Source organism: Protomyctophum parallelum (genome assembly GCF_964188405.1).
Source record: "Protomyctophum parallelum genome assembly, chromosome: 9".
Taxonomy (NCBI): Eukaryota; Metazoa; Chordata; class Actinopteri; order Myctophiformes; family Myctophidae; genus Protomyctophum; species Protomyctophum parallelum.
Window position 1 is genome coordinate 30,024,082 of NC_139706.1, and position 17,289 is coordinate 30,041,370.

Below are 17,289 nucleotides of genomic sequence, written 5' to 3' on the forward strand. Positions count from 1 at the left end.
ATGCAGTATACTTTTTTTTTCCTTTTATGAAAAACAAAAGGAAAGAAAAAACAGACAAAAACAAACCCCTAGAATGTTTATCTTGAAATGCCTGGTCCATGTACAAATCAAAGGCACAGCCCAGCTCCAGAATCAGGACCTCCTTGTGACTATTTGTGGCTATTTGTGTGGATGTGCAGCAATGGCGGAGGAGGAGGTGATAGTGATGACTAATTGTTTCCATAATCCATTGTTTCATCCTATATTCAATTCATCAACATAGCATAAAGATCGCACACGCCCACTGTATTTATATCAGCCACATGACATCTTACATCATCATTTAGTGCACTAAACATTAAAGTCCATAGACTTGGGTTGGCAAGTAAAAAATAACACAATACTACATACAAAGGGGAGTGAATGTGAGGAGGAGGATAATAACAGTGGGGAGGTGCACAGTGGCATACGGTATACTTTATATCAAAGGGGAGTGAATGTGAGGAGGAGGATAATAACAGTGGGGAGGTGCACAGTGGCATATACTTTATATCAAAGGGGAGTGCATGTGAGGTGGAGTGACAGTGGGAAGGTCACGAGGTGCACATTGACATGCTGTGTAAACGTACACGTACACAGGAAAATCACTGCATGTTTAACATCTTATATTACAATTGAGAGAGGCTGCTCACATTTAGTGTTTACAATCATGTGGCCAAGACAGACCATGACGTACGAGGAGTATGCGGAACTGCGGTTTACGCCTGTGCTCTGACGTCACTCACTTTTCAACCCAGCTTTTGCATTTTCCGTTTCTGAAATCCGCTATTTCTAACTCTGTCCGTCTAATAAAGTATATTTCTCTTCAGAAGCGTAAATATTGTAACCTCCACACAGCAGAAATTATCCCAGAACGTCCGCATTCTGTTCAATTACCGCGGATGCAGCCTATAGATTCAGAGAAAAAAGGGTTTTAAAATGGCGCAGAGATAGGAAGTGGACAGCTGTGTTTCCTTCTTTCGATTGGCTATGGTCGATTATGTGACACGCGTCGATGCAGTGCAAGGCATGTTGGGTTACAGGTGCATGATGGGAAGTAGAGTTATTTTCCCTGTTTTATTTATTTATTGATGCGTGGCGCTAGATGTGAGCACACAGAAGGCGTGCTCACATCACAGATTCACAAAAACGGATGTTAACTACTACCTGAGGTCTCTTAAGAATGAGGTCTAAATGAGATTACCTGCATAAATAAATACCTGCATAAATAAATAAAAAACAAAATGGAGGCCTCGGCCATGGCTCAGAGGTCCAGGCACCTTGGCTGGTAGTCCAGTCTGGCAGTGTGCCGCGGGCTCGACTCCCGATCCCGATGGCCTTTACTGCATGTCTTCCCCCCATCTCTCTCCCCATCTCCTGTCAGCCTACTGTCTGTCCCTCCATAAAAAATATAAAAATAAAAGGCCACAAAAAAACATTTAAATTTTTTTTATAATGCCAAACTTTTACTCCCAAGAGAGTACAAATGGCTCCATTTGTAGGCATACTACCTTGGGGGTTAAATGATCACTAAGGATTTTTCCTTCAGTGATTGGGCTAGGCTGCTACTCATGAGAATAATGAGCAGAATAATGAATGAATAATAATCAGAATAATTCACACCCACATGTGCTTGTGCCCCACACACGACACACACACAAGAGCAATGCAGCAGAGAAGCGTGTAGAACTCATCAGAGCAGAAGCCTTTACCTCTCCCAGATTAAACGTCGCACTCAACGCAGCAATTTCCCCTCCGAGGGCTTCTGCTGACGAATCACTGCCATTAGCGGGGGACGGGGGCGGAGAGGGGGGCGGCAGGGGAGCTGGGTGGGTGCCCCTCACTCCCCTGTATAGGCGCACACATGCACGCACGCACGCACGAGCGTGTGCGCCCACACACACACACACACACACACACACACACACACACACACACACACACACACACACACACACACACACACACACACACACACACACACAGACGCTGCCGCAGCCCAATAAAGGGGGCAGGACTTTCCTGTGCCTGTGATTAACAGAACCTTAGGAGACCTTATTCCTGAGAATCACTTATGGACCTTTTTGGGGTGGGTTGGCGCAGAGTTGCTGAGGTTGTAAGGAGTGCCTATCTCGATTCAGATGTATCAATCAGCAGTGATTGGCCAGAGTCAGCCCTCCGTCGGACGATGCAAATGGGCCGGTTGGTCCCCCTCCAACCTTTGCCCGTTGGCATCGAGATTTGCTAAGACTATAGTACTACAAAAGTCCTGACTGTTAATTTAAGTATAGGATTAGACCTGTAAGGGTAGCACTTTCTGGTGAATGTCCTTTAGTTTAGCCAGGGTGTTTCAGAATAGGAAACTACCGTTAAGTGAATCATTATCCTCATGATGATGATGAATCAGACATCAAATGGAGGCCTCCTCGGGGTAATGTGGGACAGGCAATAACACACACACAGAGCATCCAGGGCGTTTTGCCTAAATCAACACAGACATGTCATTTGGTTAGACAAAAGCGCAGAAGCTTCCGTAATTATCTCTCTGTCTATAGCAATTGTCTGTTGCATCCACTGCCTTTCAGTCTGACAGACAATAGACTTCACATATGAGATATATCACCCAGGCCTCTAAGTGGCTTATTTGGCTGGCAGAGAGATAGAGGGGGAAGAGAGAGGCATTTGTTAGCCAGTTGAGACTTTAAGACAGATGATCAATCACTGTGGGAAGAGTGCATTCTGTCCTCTGCAAGTGAACGGGCTCAACTGAAGAAGCTCTGTTCATTTTAGGGTACATAGGCACAATTCAAATTCTTTCTCTAAAGTCTTCAGACTTCAGTCGTCAACCTTGCTATGTGTTTTTCTTTCAGATAGGGGCAGTGTGGAAGTCTTGGGGGGTAACAGGACAGCTCTGAGGGACGAGTGGCTCCTCTTTGAGTGTCAAGCAGAAGGATGGTACCCAAACCCCAGGCTGGCATGGCTGCTGAATGACATAGAGGTAAAACATCAACATCAATCATACGCCCTGGAACCTTCATCATACAGTATAATATGAATTTCCTGTTTTAGGTATTTTGATGAATCAGAACAAAATACAGTGCATCAGTGGGATGAAATGTTGAATTTTCATGTATGAGATACGAGGCAAAAAAGCTAAAGGTTTTCATCATCATCAGCAGCAGCAGCATCAGAATCTTTCAAAACATTACGTCATGTGGTCTATGTAAAAAAGTTAAATTAACAGCACCACCTGTGATGTCATGTGGCAGCGAAGTCTATGGACTTTTAACGTTTTAATGTTTAAAAATCACGCCCATGTGAAGTGAGGGGCGCTCTTATCATTAGTAGGGCGCTCCTACATCATCTCATGAACAACTGAATTTATGTGATTGGTTAGGGTTAGGATTTGCTCGTCTATCACACCCCAAATCACACCTTGGAAAGCATGAGTGTCTATTTCAAACAGTGTTTTTTGACTGGGGGGTAGGAAGGCAGGAATTGCCTGTCATAATTTGACCCCCCAGTATCAGGATGTATTAGGATGTTGATATTCATTCATCAGCCAACACTCCCCACTCACAGGTAGTACCCCCCCCCCCTCTCGTGCTCATCACAGTCCATTTATACTTTATAGCATCATATTTGATGTTCGAAGGAAGGAGCGAGTCCCAAGATGTCCAGACTCAGGTCTCCTGTTCTGAGTGTCCATATGCCTGTGCCTCCACCTTCCTCCATCAACACGTGAAGAGGAGCCACAACGACCGCTACTGCCAAACGCTGAGGAATGAACAGATGCCCTCGACAGCCCGTCAGCCAATCAACAGCCCTGTAGCCAGCCAGAAACAAGGAGTCACGGATGGACCAAAATGTGACAGTCGTTGTCAACAGTTTACAAAGAATGTAGCTCAGGCGGTAGACGTAAAGACACATCGGCTGAGTTGCACAGGAAAGAAAATCCACCTCTGTAAATAAAACAGTGTGACAAGAGTTTCAATAGGTTAGGTCATCTAGAGGCACACCAGTGCATACTGGAGAAAAACCATACCACTGTAACCAATGTGAGAAGAGTTTCAGTGAGTTAGATAGTCTACAGAAACATCTGCAGAGCCACACTGGAGAAAAACCATACCGCTGTAAACAGTGTGAGAAGAGTTTCAATCAGTCAGGTCACCTGCAGTCACACCTGCGTCTCCACACTGGAGAAAAACCATACCGCTGTAAACAGGGTGACAAGAGTTTCAATCAGTCAGGTCACCTGCAGTCACACCTGCGTCTCCACACTGGAGAAAAACCTTACCACCGTCAACCAAGATTATAATAGTTTTGGATTTGTCATTTGTGTAGGTGTGTTTGAGCACGGAATGTGTTTGGAGCACGTATTTTGATTGGCTGATGTATGATGATAAAAGCGCCCCTCACTTCACTTCACGTGTGATAAATCAATTAATGTGGAATTCTCAGTTTCATAGCTAATGTACTTGAAACCTCTCAAACCCTCTTAAGGTACCTCGGTTGACACGAAATGATCTAACAGGAGCACTTGTCATTGGTCATAGCACTGCACATGTATCAATGGCACATTTCATTCTAAACATGCTTAATGCCGTAAAACTGTTTGTCATACTCAACATGCATGTGTCATGCTGTTATTCTAACCGTGGTGCACTGTGTTGTCTGCCTACTGCGTGGAGGTGGACGAGGGTGAATACAACGTCAGCAGTGAAGTGTCGGCAGACGGCCTCTTCAGTGTGAACAGTAGCCTCAGCGTGCATGCAGCAGAGAGCTCTCATGTGGAGTGCCTGGCCTCTGTGTCTGCTCTTCATCAACCTCTGACCAGTGGCGTTCGCCTCACCGTGGGTGAGAGTCCTCTTTAATAAGCACAGCAAGACCTGCACTGGTCTACATTCTACACATGCACACATTTTATGTCATGTGCACACACGCACACACAAACAAACAGTAGTGCTGTCAAACTATGCAGATCCAGTTTATTAATTTCTTTATTTACACCACTCTTTCTTTCTTTCTTTCTTTCTTTCTTTCTTTCTTTCTTTCTTTCTTTCTTTCTTTCTTTCTTTCTTTAGTAGCTCGCCCTACCATAGGAGGAACCTATATAACCTTCTCTACAACCTAATTGTAATAGTTCTCACGGTTTTGGCTTCCCACAATTAAATGAACATGATTGTCTAATTAGCAAGAATGTAAAAGTGAAAGCAATGCTCTGTTGATTTCATTTAGTGTTTTGGTATTCATTCTGAGATGCACAGAATTTACAATGGGAGGAAGAATTGCATTTTGAATAATAGAAAAAAAAGTACAGTAGCAACATGAATGTGAAAGCAGGGTTATGTTTATGTGACAATTAATATAAACATTTATTATTTCCCAGTAAATAATCTTGATAAATAATCGTGATCTCGATATTGATCAGAACAATCGTGATAATCAATTCTGGCCATAATCGTGCATCTCTACGTGTGCAACCTTTATAATTTGTTGTACAACAGTGTCTCGTAGGTGTGTACCAGCAGCAGTGTTTCTGTGTTTCAGCACTAGTTCAGTAACAGAATGATGTGACCTTGCGTTTGCAGTGGCAGAGGTGCTGCAGGAGGAGGGAGAAGACTGCACTGTCCTGTTGGCAGTCACAGCCACCCTGGCCGCTATTGTCCTGCTGCTGCTACTCTGCATCTGCATTGTCCTCCAAAGACTGACTGGACAAGCTAGTAGGTAGATCTTTTGTTCAGCTTTTTTTAATTTACACAACTAAGAGAAAGATATAAATCCACCTCCCCCCAACCCCTTTGTTCGGCAGGGCCGGTGATTAAGGTATAATAAAGAAGTCTTATTATAGTGACTTGCCATTGCGGCCTCGATGACATTCAACAAGGACTCACAGTTCTTTTGTTGTTTTTTGAAACAAAGATAGAACATTGGCTGTCAGCAGAAACCTTGAATTCAGCTTATTTTCACTCTCTCTCTCTCTCTCTCTCTCTCTCTCTCTCTCTCTCTCTCCCTCCCAACCTCTCTCTCTCAGTCTCTCTCTCTCTTTCTATTTATTTTGCGGTGGTAGCCGAGCCACTTTCAAACTGCTTGCCATTCCTACAGTATCTTCATTATAGGCGAAAATTATGAAATTCTTAACATTTTAAAAAATAACAACACTGTGATTGTCAAATAAGCGAAGTAAGACGAAGTTCTCCGCCCTTTCAATTAGTAACACCTAGCGCCCAGGACGGAGATTGATCAAAAGTACGGATATTATTGATATCAAAACCGATCGCATCGCTCCACAGGCTGGGAGCATCTGTTGCTCAACATCCGATGTTGCGCAACAGATGCTCCCCCCTGTTTAGCCGACGAGACCGAAAATCTTAAAACGTTAATAACTCTTGATCTAAATCATTCTGTCCAATTCTAACGCTCCGGTTCGGTCTCTATCCTTTTATTACTCTATGGCTACATCTAGCTGCTTCAGCCACATCTGGGATAACATCCGGTCCGTCTGTAAAAGTGCTCCGCTGCTATAAATCGCTGGGCGCTATGATTTCATGGATTAAATAACCCCGGGCGTTCGGGGTGTTGGATGGTCTGTAGGTTAAATGGTACGTGAACAAGTATAGCTACGAAATAATAAAACAAAATTATAACATGACCAGTGCTTTCAGTTACTTTCTAGCCTCAGTCTGGGAATCGGGTAAGCAAGAAGGACCACAACTAAATCTACTCTATGACGTTCAAGTCTGTCTGTCTGATGCGATATAGAGATAGAGATGCAAAACACCAAGCCACTGTCGGTCAGGCTGTCAGGCCATAGATTAGTGTCTGTGGCAGAGTGTGGATGGATATTGTACGAGGAGGAGTTGGGACCTGTTTGGCTTTGATAATAAAAGGCCAAGAGAACCAACCGTAATCCCTGGGATTTATTTGAGACCAGTGTAAATCTCAGCCTCAATTTGGAGCTCAGGGATTATCATACAGTCCTGTAGCAGGTGTGACCTCTCTGGTACTTCACACGGTCATTATTTTCAGTGTTCATTTAACTCTGAGAGTGTACAATGGAATCTCAAGGACCCCTGGGGGTCCCCAGACCCCACTTGAGATCCAGTGTACTAATGATTGCAATATGCAACTACAAACGTCAGTGAGTTTTCTTCGTTGGTCTACTGGCAGACATGAAATATGATGCTGATACAGTAGGTGTAGAGATGTGAGCCAATAGCTGCAGTCTCACTCACACAAACAAACAAACAAACAAACAAACAAACAGACACATAATGTACAAGAGTGAAAACTAAAATCTCCACTCTTGGCTTGGTAGAGATAATTATTGTGGAAATAATAATGAGGATAAAATATGGTCATTATATTAATTTGGACAACATGTCAGCAATGTTTAAACATAACATATATTCCTCCCTGTAGAAATAACAGTTTATGTCCCACCTGGGGCAAAGCATGCCATCTGCACCATTGTTATTGTTGTGATTTCACTGTTGACAGGAGGTCCTTGGGCAAAACCAAAAAGCCTGATGAGGTGATAAAACTCATTAACAATATGCACCGGCTTCTGCTGTAGAATTCAGAAGTGACCCGGGGCAGTGGCATTAGTTAAGTTCAGGACCCAAAACTAATAACGGCTGGGGCTTTTACAGCTTTTGTATTGCTGTAGCATATTGATACTGTGGTCAGTGCAATGAGAATATTAAAATCGGTGATTGATCACTTCTAATGCTCATGATCAAGGTTCATGTCTTTTTTTAATTTTCAGAATCAAGTCAAATTGAAGCTATAAGGTAAGGCTCTAATGACCTAGTTCATTTGGAAACAACACAGGCCATGGATATTTCTGCTTTTAAGCTGGCAAAATTCATTTTGTTCTGTTCTGTTGTGTTCTGTTGCATGATGGTGTCCTTTGTCGAGAATAGTTCTATTTAAAAAATTCATGCAACAGAGTATAAACTAGAACTGCACTCTGTCGAGTGCCTACTTGCTTGTTGCACATGCACACTAGTGCTGTCGACCGCTACAAACTGTCAAATCTCAGCTTCTCTGTGAAAGAAGAACATGAATTACCTTCATGTTCTTATGTTGAAGAACTGTTGAAGAACATAAAGGAACATGAAGGTAATTCTATTTAAGCATTTCAAATTCATTCTTTCGTTACGTAATTAACAACAATCAATTACGTAATGTTGTAATTAATACGGATCAGTGACGGCTTTCGATGGTGATGTATGTGTCGATCAGTGTCGGGTGAATTAAAGGAAATGCCTCTATGTATATGTATACAGTATGTAATTTGTAACTTGATTAGCGGTATACTGTGGTTACTTTGCGCCCCGTTTGATGCGTATGTATTGTAGTAGCATTTAGGGTATAACTGGTATAACTAGCTCTCAATGATGACGTAATAAAGATGTGGATTAAAGGACCCAATGCCAGGGTGTAATTGGTTTTCGATGGTGACGTAATGACGATATGTTTTAGTGTCGGGAGGATTAAAGGTAATGCCCCTATGTATACATGTATGTAATCTGGCACCACTGCCGTATCAGGCAAGTAGTCAGTAGTCATACGCTGGCAAGGCACATACGCATCAAACATCGTCCTGGACGAAAACTATTACTTGTGTGCTCTGCTTGCGCAAGTAATTAGGCTTCAGAATTCCATTTGTTCATTATATTCAGCATCAATCCTAGTTAAATGCACATAAGCCATTCATAGCTTTGATATTTCCTTATTATAACTACTTCATCAGATATAAATGTTCTGTGTCAGCATTTTAATAAAGAAATCCATTTTTATGTCTTTCAACTGAACAGTAATTGAACTCAACGGTTTTGTTGGCTTGAAGCGAATAGCATGAATAATGATGGCATTCATTCTTCTCAAAGTGCATATATAATGAAAACAAAGCACAAACTCTGGTTTATTGCAGTTGTTGGGATAGGAGTGGACACAAATAGCATTATATCTGACAATGTTGCTGTGCATGATCCAAGTTAAAGGTTATCCTTTCAATTGGACGAATCCTTTGGGCTTTCACAGGTTCAACCAATCAGTGAGCGGGAGAGGCTCGGTTGCTGAGGAGACGGGTGGTAACGTCAACTTGGGATACTCTGCTGAGGCCCTCACAGGTATAAATACTCTGATAGATACTCTGCTGAGGCCCTCACAGGTATAAATACTCTGATAGATACTCTGCTGAGGCCCTCACAGGTATAACTACTCTGATAGATACTCTGCTGAGGCCCTCACAGGTATAAATACTCTGCTGAGGCCCTCACAGGTATAAATACTCTGCTGAGGCCCTCACAGGTATAAAAACAATACTCTGGCATTCCTCATTCCTCATACTCTGCTGAGGCCCTCACAGGTATAAATACTCTGATAGATACTCTGATAAATACTCTGCTGAGGCCCTCACAGGTATAAAAACAATGCACTGTCATTCCTCAATACTCTGCTGAGGCCCTCACAGGTATAAATACTCTGATAGATACTCTGATAAATACTCTGCTGAGGCCCTCACAGGTATAAACACAATGCACTGTCATTCCTCAATACTCTGCTGAGGCCCTCACAGGTATAAATACTCTGATAGATACTCTGCTGAGGCCCTCACAGGTATAAATACTCTGATAGATACTCTGCTGAGGCCCTCACAGGTATAAACACAATGCACTGTCATTCCTCAATACTCTGCTGAGGCCCTCACAGGTATAAATACTCTGATAGATACTCTGCTGAGGCCCTCACAGGTATAAACACAATGCACTGTCATTCCTCAATACTCTGCTGAGGCCTGGGGCCTGGAGGTGTGGCCGTTGGCATGCAAATAGTTGATTCTAAAACCACCCGCTATAGGCAAATTCGTTTGGGAGAGCACCTGCAATGGACATGTCAGGAGTTTGGCGCTGAGCACACAATGGCACAACATTCAGAGGTCTCCTTGTCTCCTAATTCTCCACAAATCTCTTTGATACTAATTTTAGTATAATCAGCTGAAGTGAGTGTGAATTAGCACTTCGCTAAGTCCCTCCCCAACCCGTCCTTGTCCAATAGGCACGTTAGCAGCGAGGAGACAGGACAAGCTGTCCTTCTCCCCTATAGAGCGGCGCAGTCCCTCCCCCTTTCAGAACAACGAACGGCCCAGGAAATGAAAACGCAATGCATTTCCCCATAGGCAGTTTTTATTTAATTTATTTAAAGACCTTTTAAGCGTCGTACGAAGCCAACTCTTGTCGTGACAAATCATGACAACACATACAATATTTCGGGCCAAACAAAGAATTAGAAAGTAGAAAAAGTTTTTTTTTGTTGTTTTTCTTCTTTGTAATTATTTGTTTGGTCCAAAATATTGTGTGTGTTGTCATGATTTGTCACGACAAGAGTTGGCTTCGTACGACGCTTAAAAGGTCTTTAAATAAATTAAATAAAAACTGCCCATGGGGAAATGCATTGCGTTTTCATTTCCTGGGCCGTTCGTTGTTCTGAAAGGGGGAGGGACTGCGCCGCTCTATAGAGATGCATGTTAAATGACAGGATTTCTCCATATAAATAATCAATCATTTCAGTAGCAGTTACCAGCAGTAACCACGCCTACAGTAGGCTGTTCACTGGATAAATTAGCATGACATTATTTAAATGAACTAGAAATACGAGGAAATGACAGAGGGAGAAATCAACTTTTAACGACCACCCGACAGGAGTTTTCATGTTCATCAGGCCTCTCATTTGTCTCTTTCTCATAAAACCTTTTCAGATGGGGGTCCAGGAACACATTCATAATCTCAATTTAGGGGGACAAACAAAGTTTGAGAAGCACTAGTGCTGTATGGAGGTAAAAGACGAGGTCACGTCGGGCTAAGTGTCTCTGTTCCTCACCATGCAGATGCTGCCTACAATGAGCTCATCAGGGTGACCTACAGCCAGACAGACTCAGTCAGCACCGGCACCCACAAGGTAAGAGGAGAGTGGAGAGAGCATAAAGGCACCATGACTTGAAGAAAGAGAAAGAGAAGGGATATTAGAGAGAAAGAAACGCAGAAACGGGGAGAGAGGGCATTCAAAAGAAGCAGGGAGGGAGGGAGGATAAGGGAGACAGCGGGTGAAGAGTGAAAGGCAAAGAGAGAAACAGAAAGAGAGGTGCGTGGGATAATCTGGAGCTGAATAATGCAGTCAGTCAATCATTCTGCAGCTGGAGACGCCGCCACCTCCTCCCATATTGATGAGAACAGGAGGGGAGCGTAGAGAAAGCAGCCTGCTCCTGGTCCTCTGTCACCCTGCTTGACATCTCCATGTCAGACAGCCCCATGTATCCATTACGGCATAATCCACGGGAGAATGGAGATTTTAGCATTTTAACATTGAGGCTTTTTAGATACATTGGTTAAATGCTGACCTTCAAAGTATTTACTACTCAGAGAGTCATAGTCACATTTCATGAAGGCAGATTAACAGTACAATTGGGTGTGTGTGTGTGTGTGTGTGTGGGGGGGGGGGTGGTATTATCATTGCATAATAGTAAATTCCACAGTTAAGTAAATAAGTGGAACTCAGTAGACTCAATTGAATTGAATATTGTTTAGAAATGCCATTCACAAAAGCATGTCCTGTCCTGAGCATGACGTTAAACTGCTCCGTTGTAACTATAACCGTTAATGTAGTGGGTGCAGATTTAAGATGCATTTGCAACCTCTGTGGACTGTGTGCTTCAACACAATCACAAGCTACTATACAACAAGGCTGCTCACCGATGGAGTATACCGACAGCCGCTGCTGCCTGGTGGTTCCCGTGAGCAGCTACCGGGAAGAGAGGCGTGGGACCTGGCCTTCTAGCGGTGTGTCCGTCCGCTGTCGGAACAATAGTGGGTGGATTTTGGACCCACAGGATCAGCCACGCTACGGAGAACGATATGACACCGGGTGGCAATGCAGGAGTCGACTGGGAACATTGGCTGGGTTTCTCGAACGCATGTGGTGTAAGACTTGTAGTGCCGCCCATGCTCAGTTGCTCCTCTAGGCCGCACACAGAAGTCTGTGAACATAAATATAATACATATATTTATTTTTAAGAGTAAAGAGAGTCAGCTGTCCAGCAGTCAGAATTTCAGAATGGTAGACCTGAGGCCTACCTGAGGCCTGAGGCCTACATGGCACATCTATGCAGGAAATGTCTATGTCCACAGGCTTCTGTGTGCGGCCTGAAGGAGCAACTGAGCATGTGTGGCACTACAAGTCTTACACCACATGCATTCGAGAAACCCAGCCAATGGATTGTTTCCTCTGGTGGTCCAGCCTGGGACATGCCCGCCCACGGACTGGTTGTTGGAGGGCGTTTCTCTGGTGGTCCAGCCTGGCACATGCCTGCCCACGGATTGGTTGTTGGAGGGTGTTTCCAATTTAGGATGCCTACAGTACTCCTTGTGCCCATGGAATGCTGGGTGACATGACATGCTTGCTGTATCCTGAATGAGGACATAAGCCTTGATTTTGTTGATGTAACTTTGCTGCACCTGAACTATTTATGTCCATTTGTGTGTGTGTGTGTGTGTGTGTGTGTGTGTGTGTGTGTGTGTGTGTGTGTGTGTGTGTGTGTGTGTGTGTGTGTGTGTGTGTGTGTGTGTGTGTGTGTGTGTGTGTGTGTGTGTGTGTGTGTGTGTGTGTGTGTGTGTGTGTGTGTGTGTGTGTGTGTGTGTGTGTGTGTGTGTGTGCGCGTGTGCGTGCCATATGTGGCAGGGGAGAAAAGCTAAAAATACATTTAAATAAATACAAATATATTGTATAATGTATAAATAATAAAATACATATAATCCATACCGGTATTTAGTGACAAAAAAAGTCAGTTTCAAAATATAAAAACAGCTAAAACAACAATAACAATATTGTAAATGTAGAACCCGCTGCAACGTGTGGTTATAATTAGTTCCAGCTGCTGTTCACCCAGCTTATTATTGGGTATAGAGCACCGAAGTCCTGACGTAACTCGCTCATCCCGACGATTCCCCTGGTTCGCGGAAGTGATTTCTCTATGGAGAATAACATGGGGTGATCTTAATATCGTCTACTATAAGCGTAGTGGTCCAAAAATAAACAAGCTGTCTCGGCGTTATTGTCGGGAAGGTGTCTCTGTATCGTTTGCAACAGTCAGTCACTCATATATGATACAGTCTGCTTCTAGCGAAAATCTAACTAATTCAGCAGCAGTAACATTAGCGTTTTCTCTCAGTCAGTTGATTCTTCATATCCATATGAGTGAAGCGGCCGGGGTGACATGTTTATTTTTCAAACACAGTTGTTATATGAGGCGATATCAAATCGCCTCAATGGGGATTTCAATGCAACTAAACAAATACATGAACCTGGGGACAGACGCCCTCTACTGAAAGTGACGTCAGACTTCGGTGCTCTATACTTTTACATCTTGCAGGAGTATAAAAACAAGTCATTTCCCATACAGCTTTTGTATCTACATTGTTACAAAGTCAGTGAAGCTTCCTCTGGTGCAACAACTGTGTACATCACTGACCCTAGAAAAATAATTGCAAAGCTATCTGTGTACCACATTGTTTATAATCCAGTGAACCATACACATTTTAATATGTGATACTGTGTCTCCTCTCTGAGCCACTTGAGGCCAATACAAAGAGCAGGGAGAGGATGTGTTCTGGAGTTTAAGGATCAACCTAACTTATTTATTTTGAAAGTTCTGCAGCATATGTTTCTTATTTTTTCTGCTTATTTTTTTATTAAAGGTATAGGGAGCGGTTGCTACAGCTGTTGCAATTTTGCATATGTATAGAATATACATACCCAGGTTTTTTTTTTTACATATACATATGTACGTACATACATACACACATGCATGACAGACAGTAAAAATAACACGTCAGGGTAATATGGCTATAGGTTGGTACTAGAAAGGAAAAAGATTAATACCCATATACATAGAGAAAAAAAAACATACAACAAGAAAAAAAAAACACCCCTAAAAACTAAAACCCTGAGATCCAGAATGGGGCAGTGTATATTGGTCATCATTTAGCAGCAGTGTTGTAGCTGGCGATTTATCCCAGATGTTGTATGAAGGGTTGCCATATCAAATCAAATGTATCAGTTTGGTCTAGTTTCAAGTATCGTATCATCTCCACCTCCAACGTATTTACCAGGTCAGCTAGCCACATTTTGACACTGGGACCTTCTTTCCCTTTCCATAGCAGTAGTATACACTCTTTAGCAGACATGAGGCAGAAATTAAGAAAACGTCTGTGGGCCACTCATGCAGCATCTTTTTCAAGATCTTAGGGATATGCTAAGATAAAATAGTAGTTCACTACAAGGACTATACTATACGGTGCTTTCTGCGCTCTTTGTTGGAATTAATTTGACAAATGTAAATCTGTCAATGTTGAGGAGCTAATTGTGCCTCGAAGGAATGACTAAACCCGACCCGTAAATGATTCATCGATTGGCACATTGATTCCTAGATAACATGTCGATGTCTAGTGCTGTGTCCTCGTGCCTAATAATGAAAGCAGGAAGGATATGAAAAATACTATCTCTTAGACTCCATGTTTATGCCCTCTCTTTCCAATTACCTCTTATGTGCATTGTCTCTGTGCTGAGGTCACTGGTTCAAATCAGTTCTGCCTCCGTGTCTGTAAAGTAATATATATTTTTTGTTTCAAGGTGGGTTTATACGATGTCCAAAGACTCAATACAACCAGAAGGCAGTATCTTCTATAAGCTCACAACCCCTCGCACCATGACGCATAAATTCAATTCTAAATGTTAATGCCATGCCCACAGGTTCAAAGTGGGTGAAAAAATAAAAAGGTGCATGGTGTTGCTGGGGAGAACATTTCAATAGATTCTGAACCGCTGTTTCTCTGAGTCTGCTGCTGGAAGAGTTGGCCATCTATAGGATATGGCTTTAAAAATGCTTTGTGAATCACTACTATAAAATAAATCAAACAGGAGCAGGTCCCTCTCAAAGGTGGTAAAATAAATGGTAAATGGTGCATTTATATAGCACCTTTATCCAAGGTGCTTTACATAGATTGTGCATTACATTCGGAATTTAAGGCACAGAATTAGAGTAGATAGAGGACTGATGATCTCCATTCCATAATTCACACAGCGGAATCAATATTATGGTATCAATTGGACACAAATCACAGGCTGCTATATTGAAGGAAAAAAAGATAATAAATGGTCGGTGCAGATATTTAAAAAACTTAATTTGACACAGAAACAATTGTCTCACTAAGCAGACTTTAATCTATATGTTCCAGGCCCCTGATGTTGTATCTTCCAGTAACCTGTCCCTTCACTCTCAGAGTCAAGCCCAGGTGGACCTGGGAGAGGAGATCTCCAAGACCGTCAGGAGAGTAACCACAGTCTGAATATGGACATATGATGGTGTTTGTTATAAGACACCACTGGACTTTTAAATTACTAACACTTATTCTATTGTGTAATGTGTTCCACGTTATTATTAACCTTGTTTCATGACCTACATCAAAACACAGTTTCAGGATGAATACTTAGATCACAACTTAGATCAGTAATACTTTTAAAGATGGAGTGCCGTGTACCCCCCCCCCCCCCAAACATGATCATCAGGTACTATGATTATATTATGAGGAAGATTATTTTAAAGTGGGTATTTATATAAAAGCAGGTAAAAAGAAAAAAAAATGGTTTTCACCTTAACACCACCCTGACCCACCTGAACTTAAGCCTCACCCATAGCTGTTGTTGTATGATAATGTGGGAGGGGTTAGGGGAGGGGTTAGGGTTATGATGTCACTCTTCTTCATGTCCGGCCATCCTCTATATCACGTCTTTCCAGTGGTTGGCGCAGGCGAGTGCAGCGGCATTTGGCTTGGCCAGGTCATCTCCAGTACATTGTAGAGCAGAGATACATCTCATGATGTGGTCCATTGTTTGTGGTTCGCCGCACACGCATGCACCAGAGCATGTTAGTTTCCATTTTTTCATGGATGCCTTGCAGCGTCCTTCGTCGACCCGCAGACGTTTCAGGGTTTTCCAGATGGCCCAAGGTTGGTCATGGCCAGTCGCTAGACATTCATCTGGGAGGCATCACGCCTCTCGATCTGTCCATTGGGTTGTCTGGCTGCCCAAGCTGTTCCACTGGTTGTGCCACTCCGTGGTCCTGGAGACAGATAGTGTGGTCTCCAGTTCTGTGGTGGTATCCAGGAAGCTGCTTCTGGACCTGAGCCGTGATGTCACTAAAAATGATATTATTTCGATTGGGCCTTTTGATTCAAAGGCTTTCAGCTTTCAGGAAGAAACCAAAAATACACAGGGAAGACATATTTGAATATTATAACCACAGCTGGGGGTCTAATAGAGTAATGTTAACTCCATAGACACATCTAAACAGAAAAAGTACAAAAATCACAGCACTCCATCTTTAATGAATCAACTACAAAACAACACTACTTGTCGTTTTAACTTGTTTTGTTTCATTTTTTTGTGTGCGTTATGTATTCCTCTTGCACTGTTTGTGTCAATACTTAATGCAATCAATAAAAAAATAACTAGAAAAAGTACCCCTCGGGCACAGGTCTCCACCAATAGGCCAATGTGAAAAGGTTGCCATTTCTTCTCACGCCTTTGATGCCAATTGGAGTAAGACTGGTTTCAGTGCTATTAGGCATGATCATCAAAGTTTTATGTATGTATTAGGGGCTGGAGAAGAATTTTCATAAAACTGCAATATTTCCCAAACTGCAAAATCCGGTAAAACACTTGTAAGGTGATGTATAGAGCAGTTGCGGAAGACTGAGAGTTGGGGAGGTGCGTCAGCTAGGTCAGGAGGTAACATGGGGTGCACGGCCAAAATAGTTTGAGGGCCGATGCTATTTAAGCCATTAAGCCATAATAAAATATATACAACGGAGTTGGCTCCCCCTCTTTTCCTGTGCATAGTATCACAAACTCAATACATTTTCTTATCATAGAAAGGAAGTGGTTATAAACTATGATTGTAAATTAATACCATGTGACTGCTACATCTTGTGAGAATGACAAGCTGGCGAGGCATACTAAAGAAATGGAATGGAATAATGGGTTAATCTCTGTGCAAAGTGGGTGATATAACACTTGCATTTCATGACTGCAAAGGAGAGGGAGGCAGAGAATTGAAGATGAAGGTCTGTCAGGGGTTTTCTGTAGCTTTGATGGCATCACTGTCATTCACAGAGTCAGCATGCATAATGACATGCCTATCAACTATACTGG

General features: G+C 42.7%; 1 protein-coding gene across 1 annotated transcript in view; it reads left to right on the top strand.

Moving 5' to 3' along the window:
• The window catches only part of igsf5b (immunoglobulin superfamily, member 5b), a gene marked incomplete at its 5' end in the record, with an annotated part of 23,794 nt that extends 8,178 nt beyond the window's left edge, over positions 1-15,616 (top strand). The window contains 7 exons of the mRNA XM_083773210.1: positions 2,889-3,016; positions 4,710-4,875; positions 5,610-5,741; positions 7,787-7,811; positions 9,067-9,155; positions 10,913-10,983; positions 15,315-15,616. Coding sequence (XP_083629336.1) covers positions 2,889-3,016; positions 4,710-4,875; positions 5,610-5,741; positions 7,787-7,811; positions 9,067-9,155; positions 10,913-10,983; positions 15,315-15,425 — 722 coding nt within the window. The 3' untranslated portion in view covers positions 15,426-15,616. The remainder of the gene's footprint in view (positions 1-2,888; positions 3,017-4,709; positions 4,876-5,609; positions 5,742-7,786; positions 7,812-9,066; positions 9,156-10,912; positions 10,984-15,314) is intronic.
• Between the last annotated feature and the right edge of the window lie 1,673 nt (positions 15,617-17,289).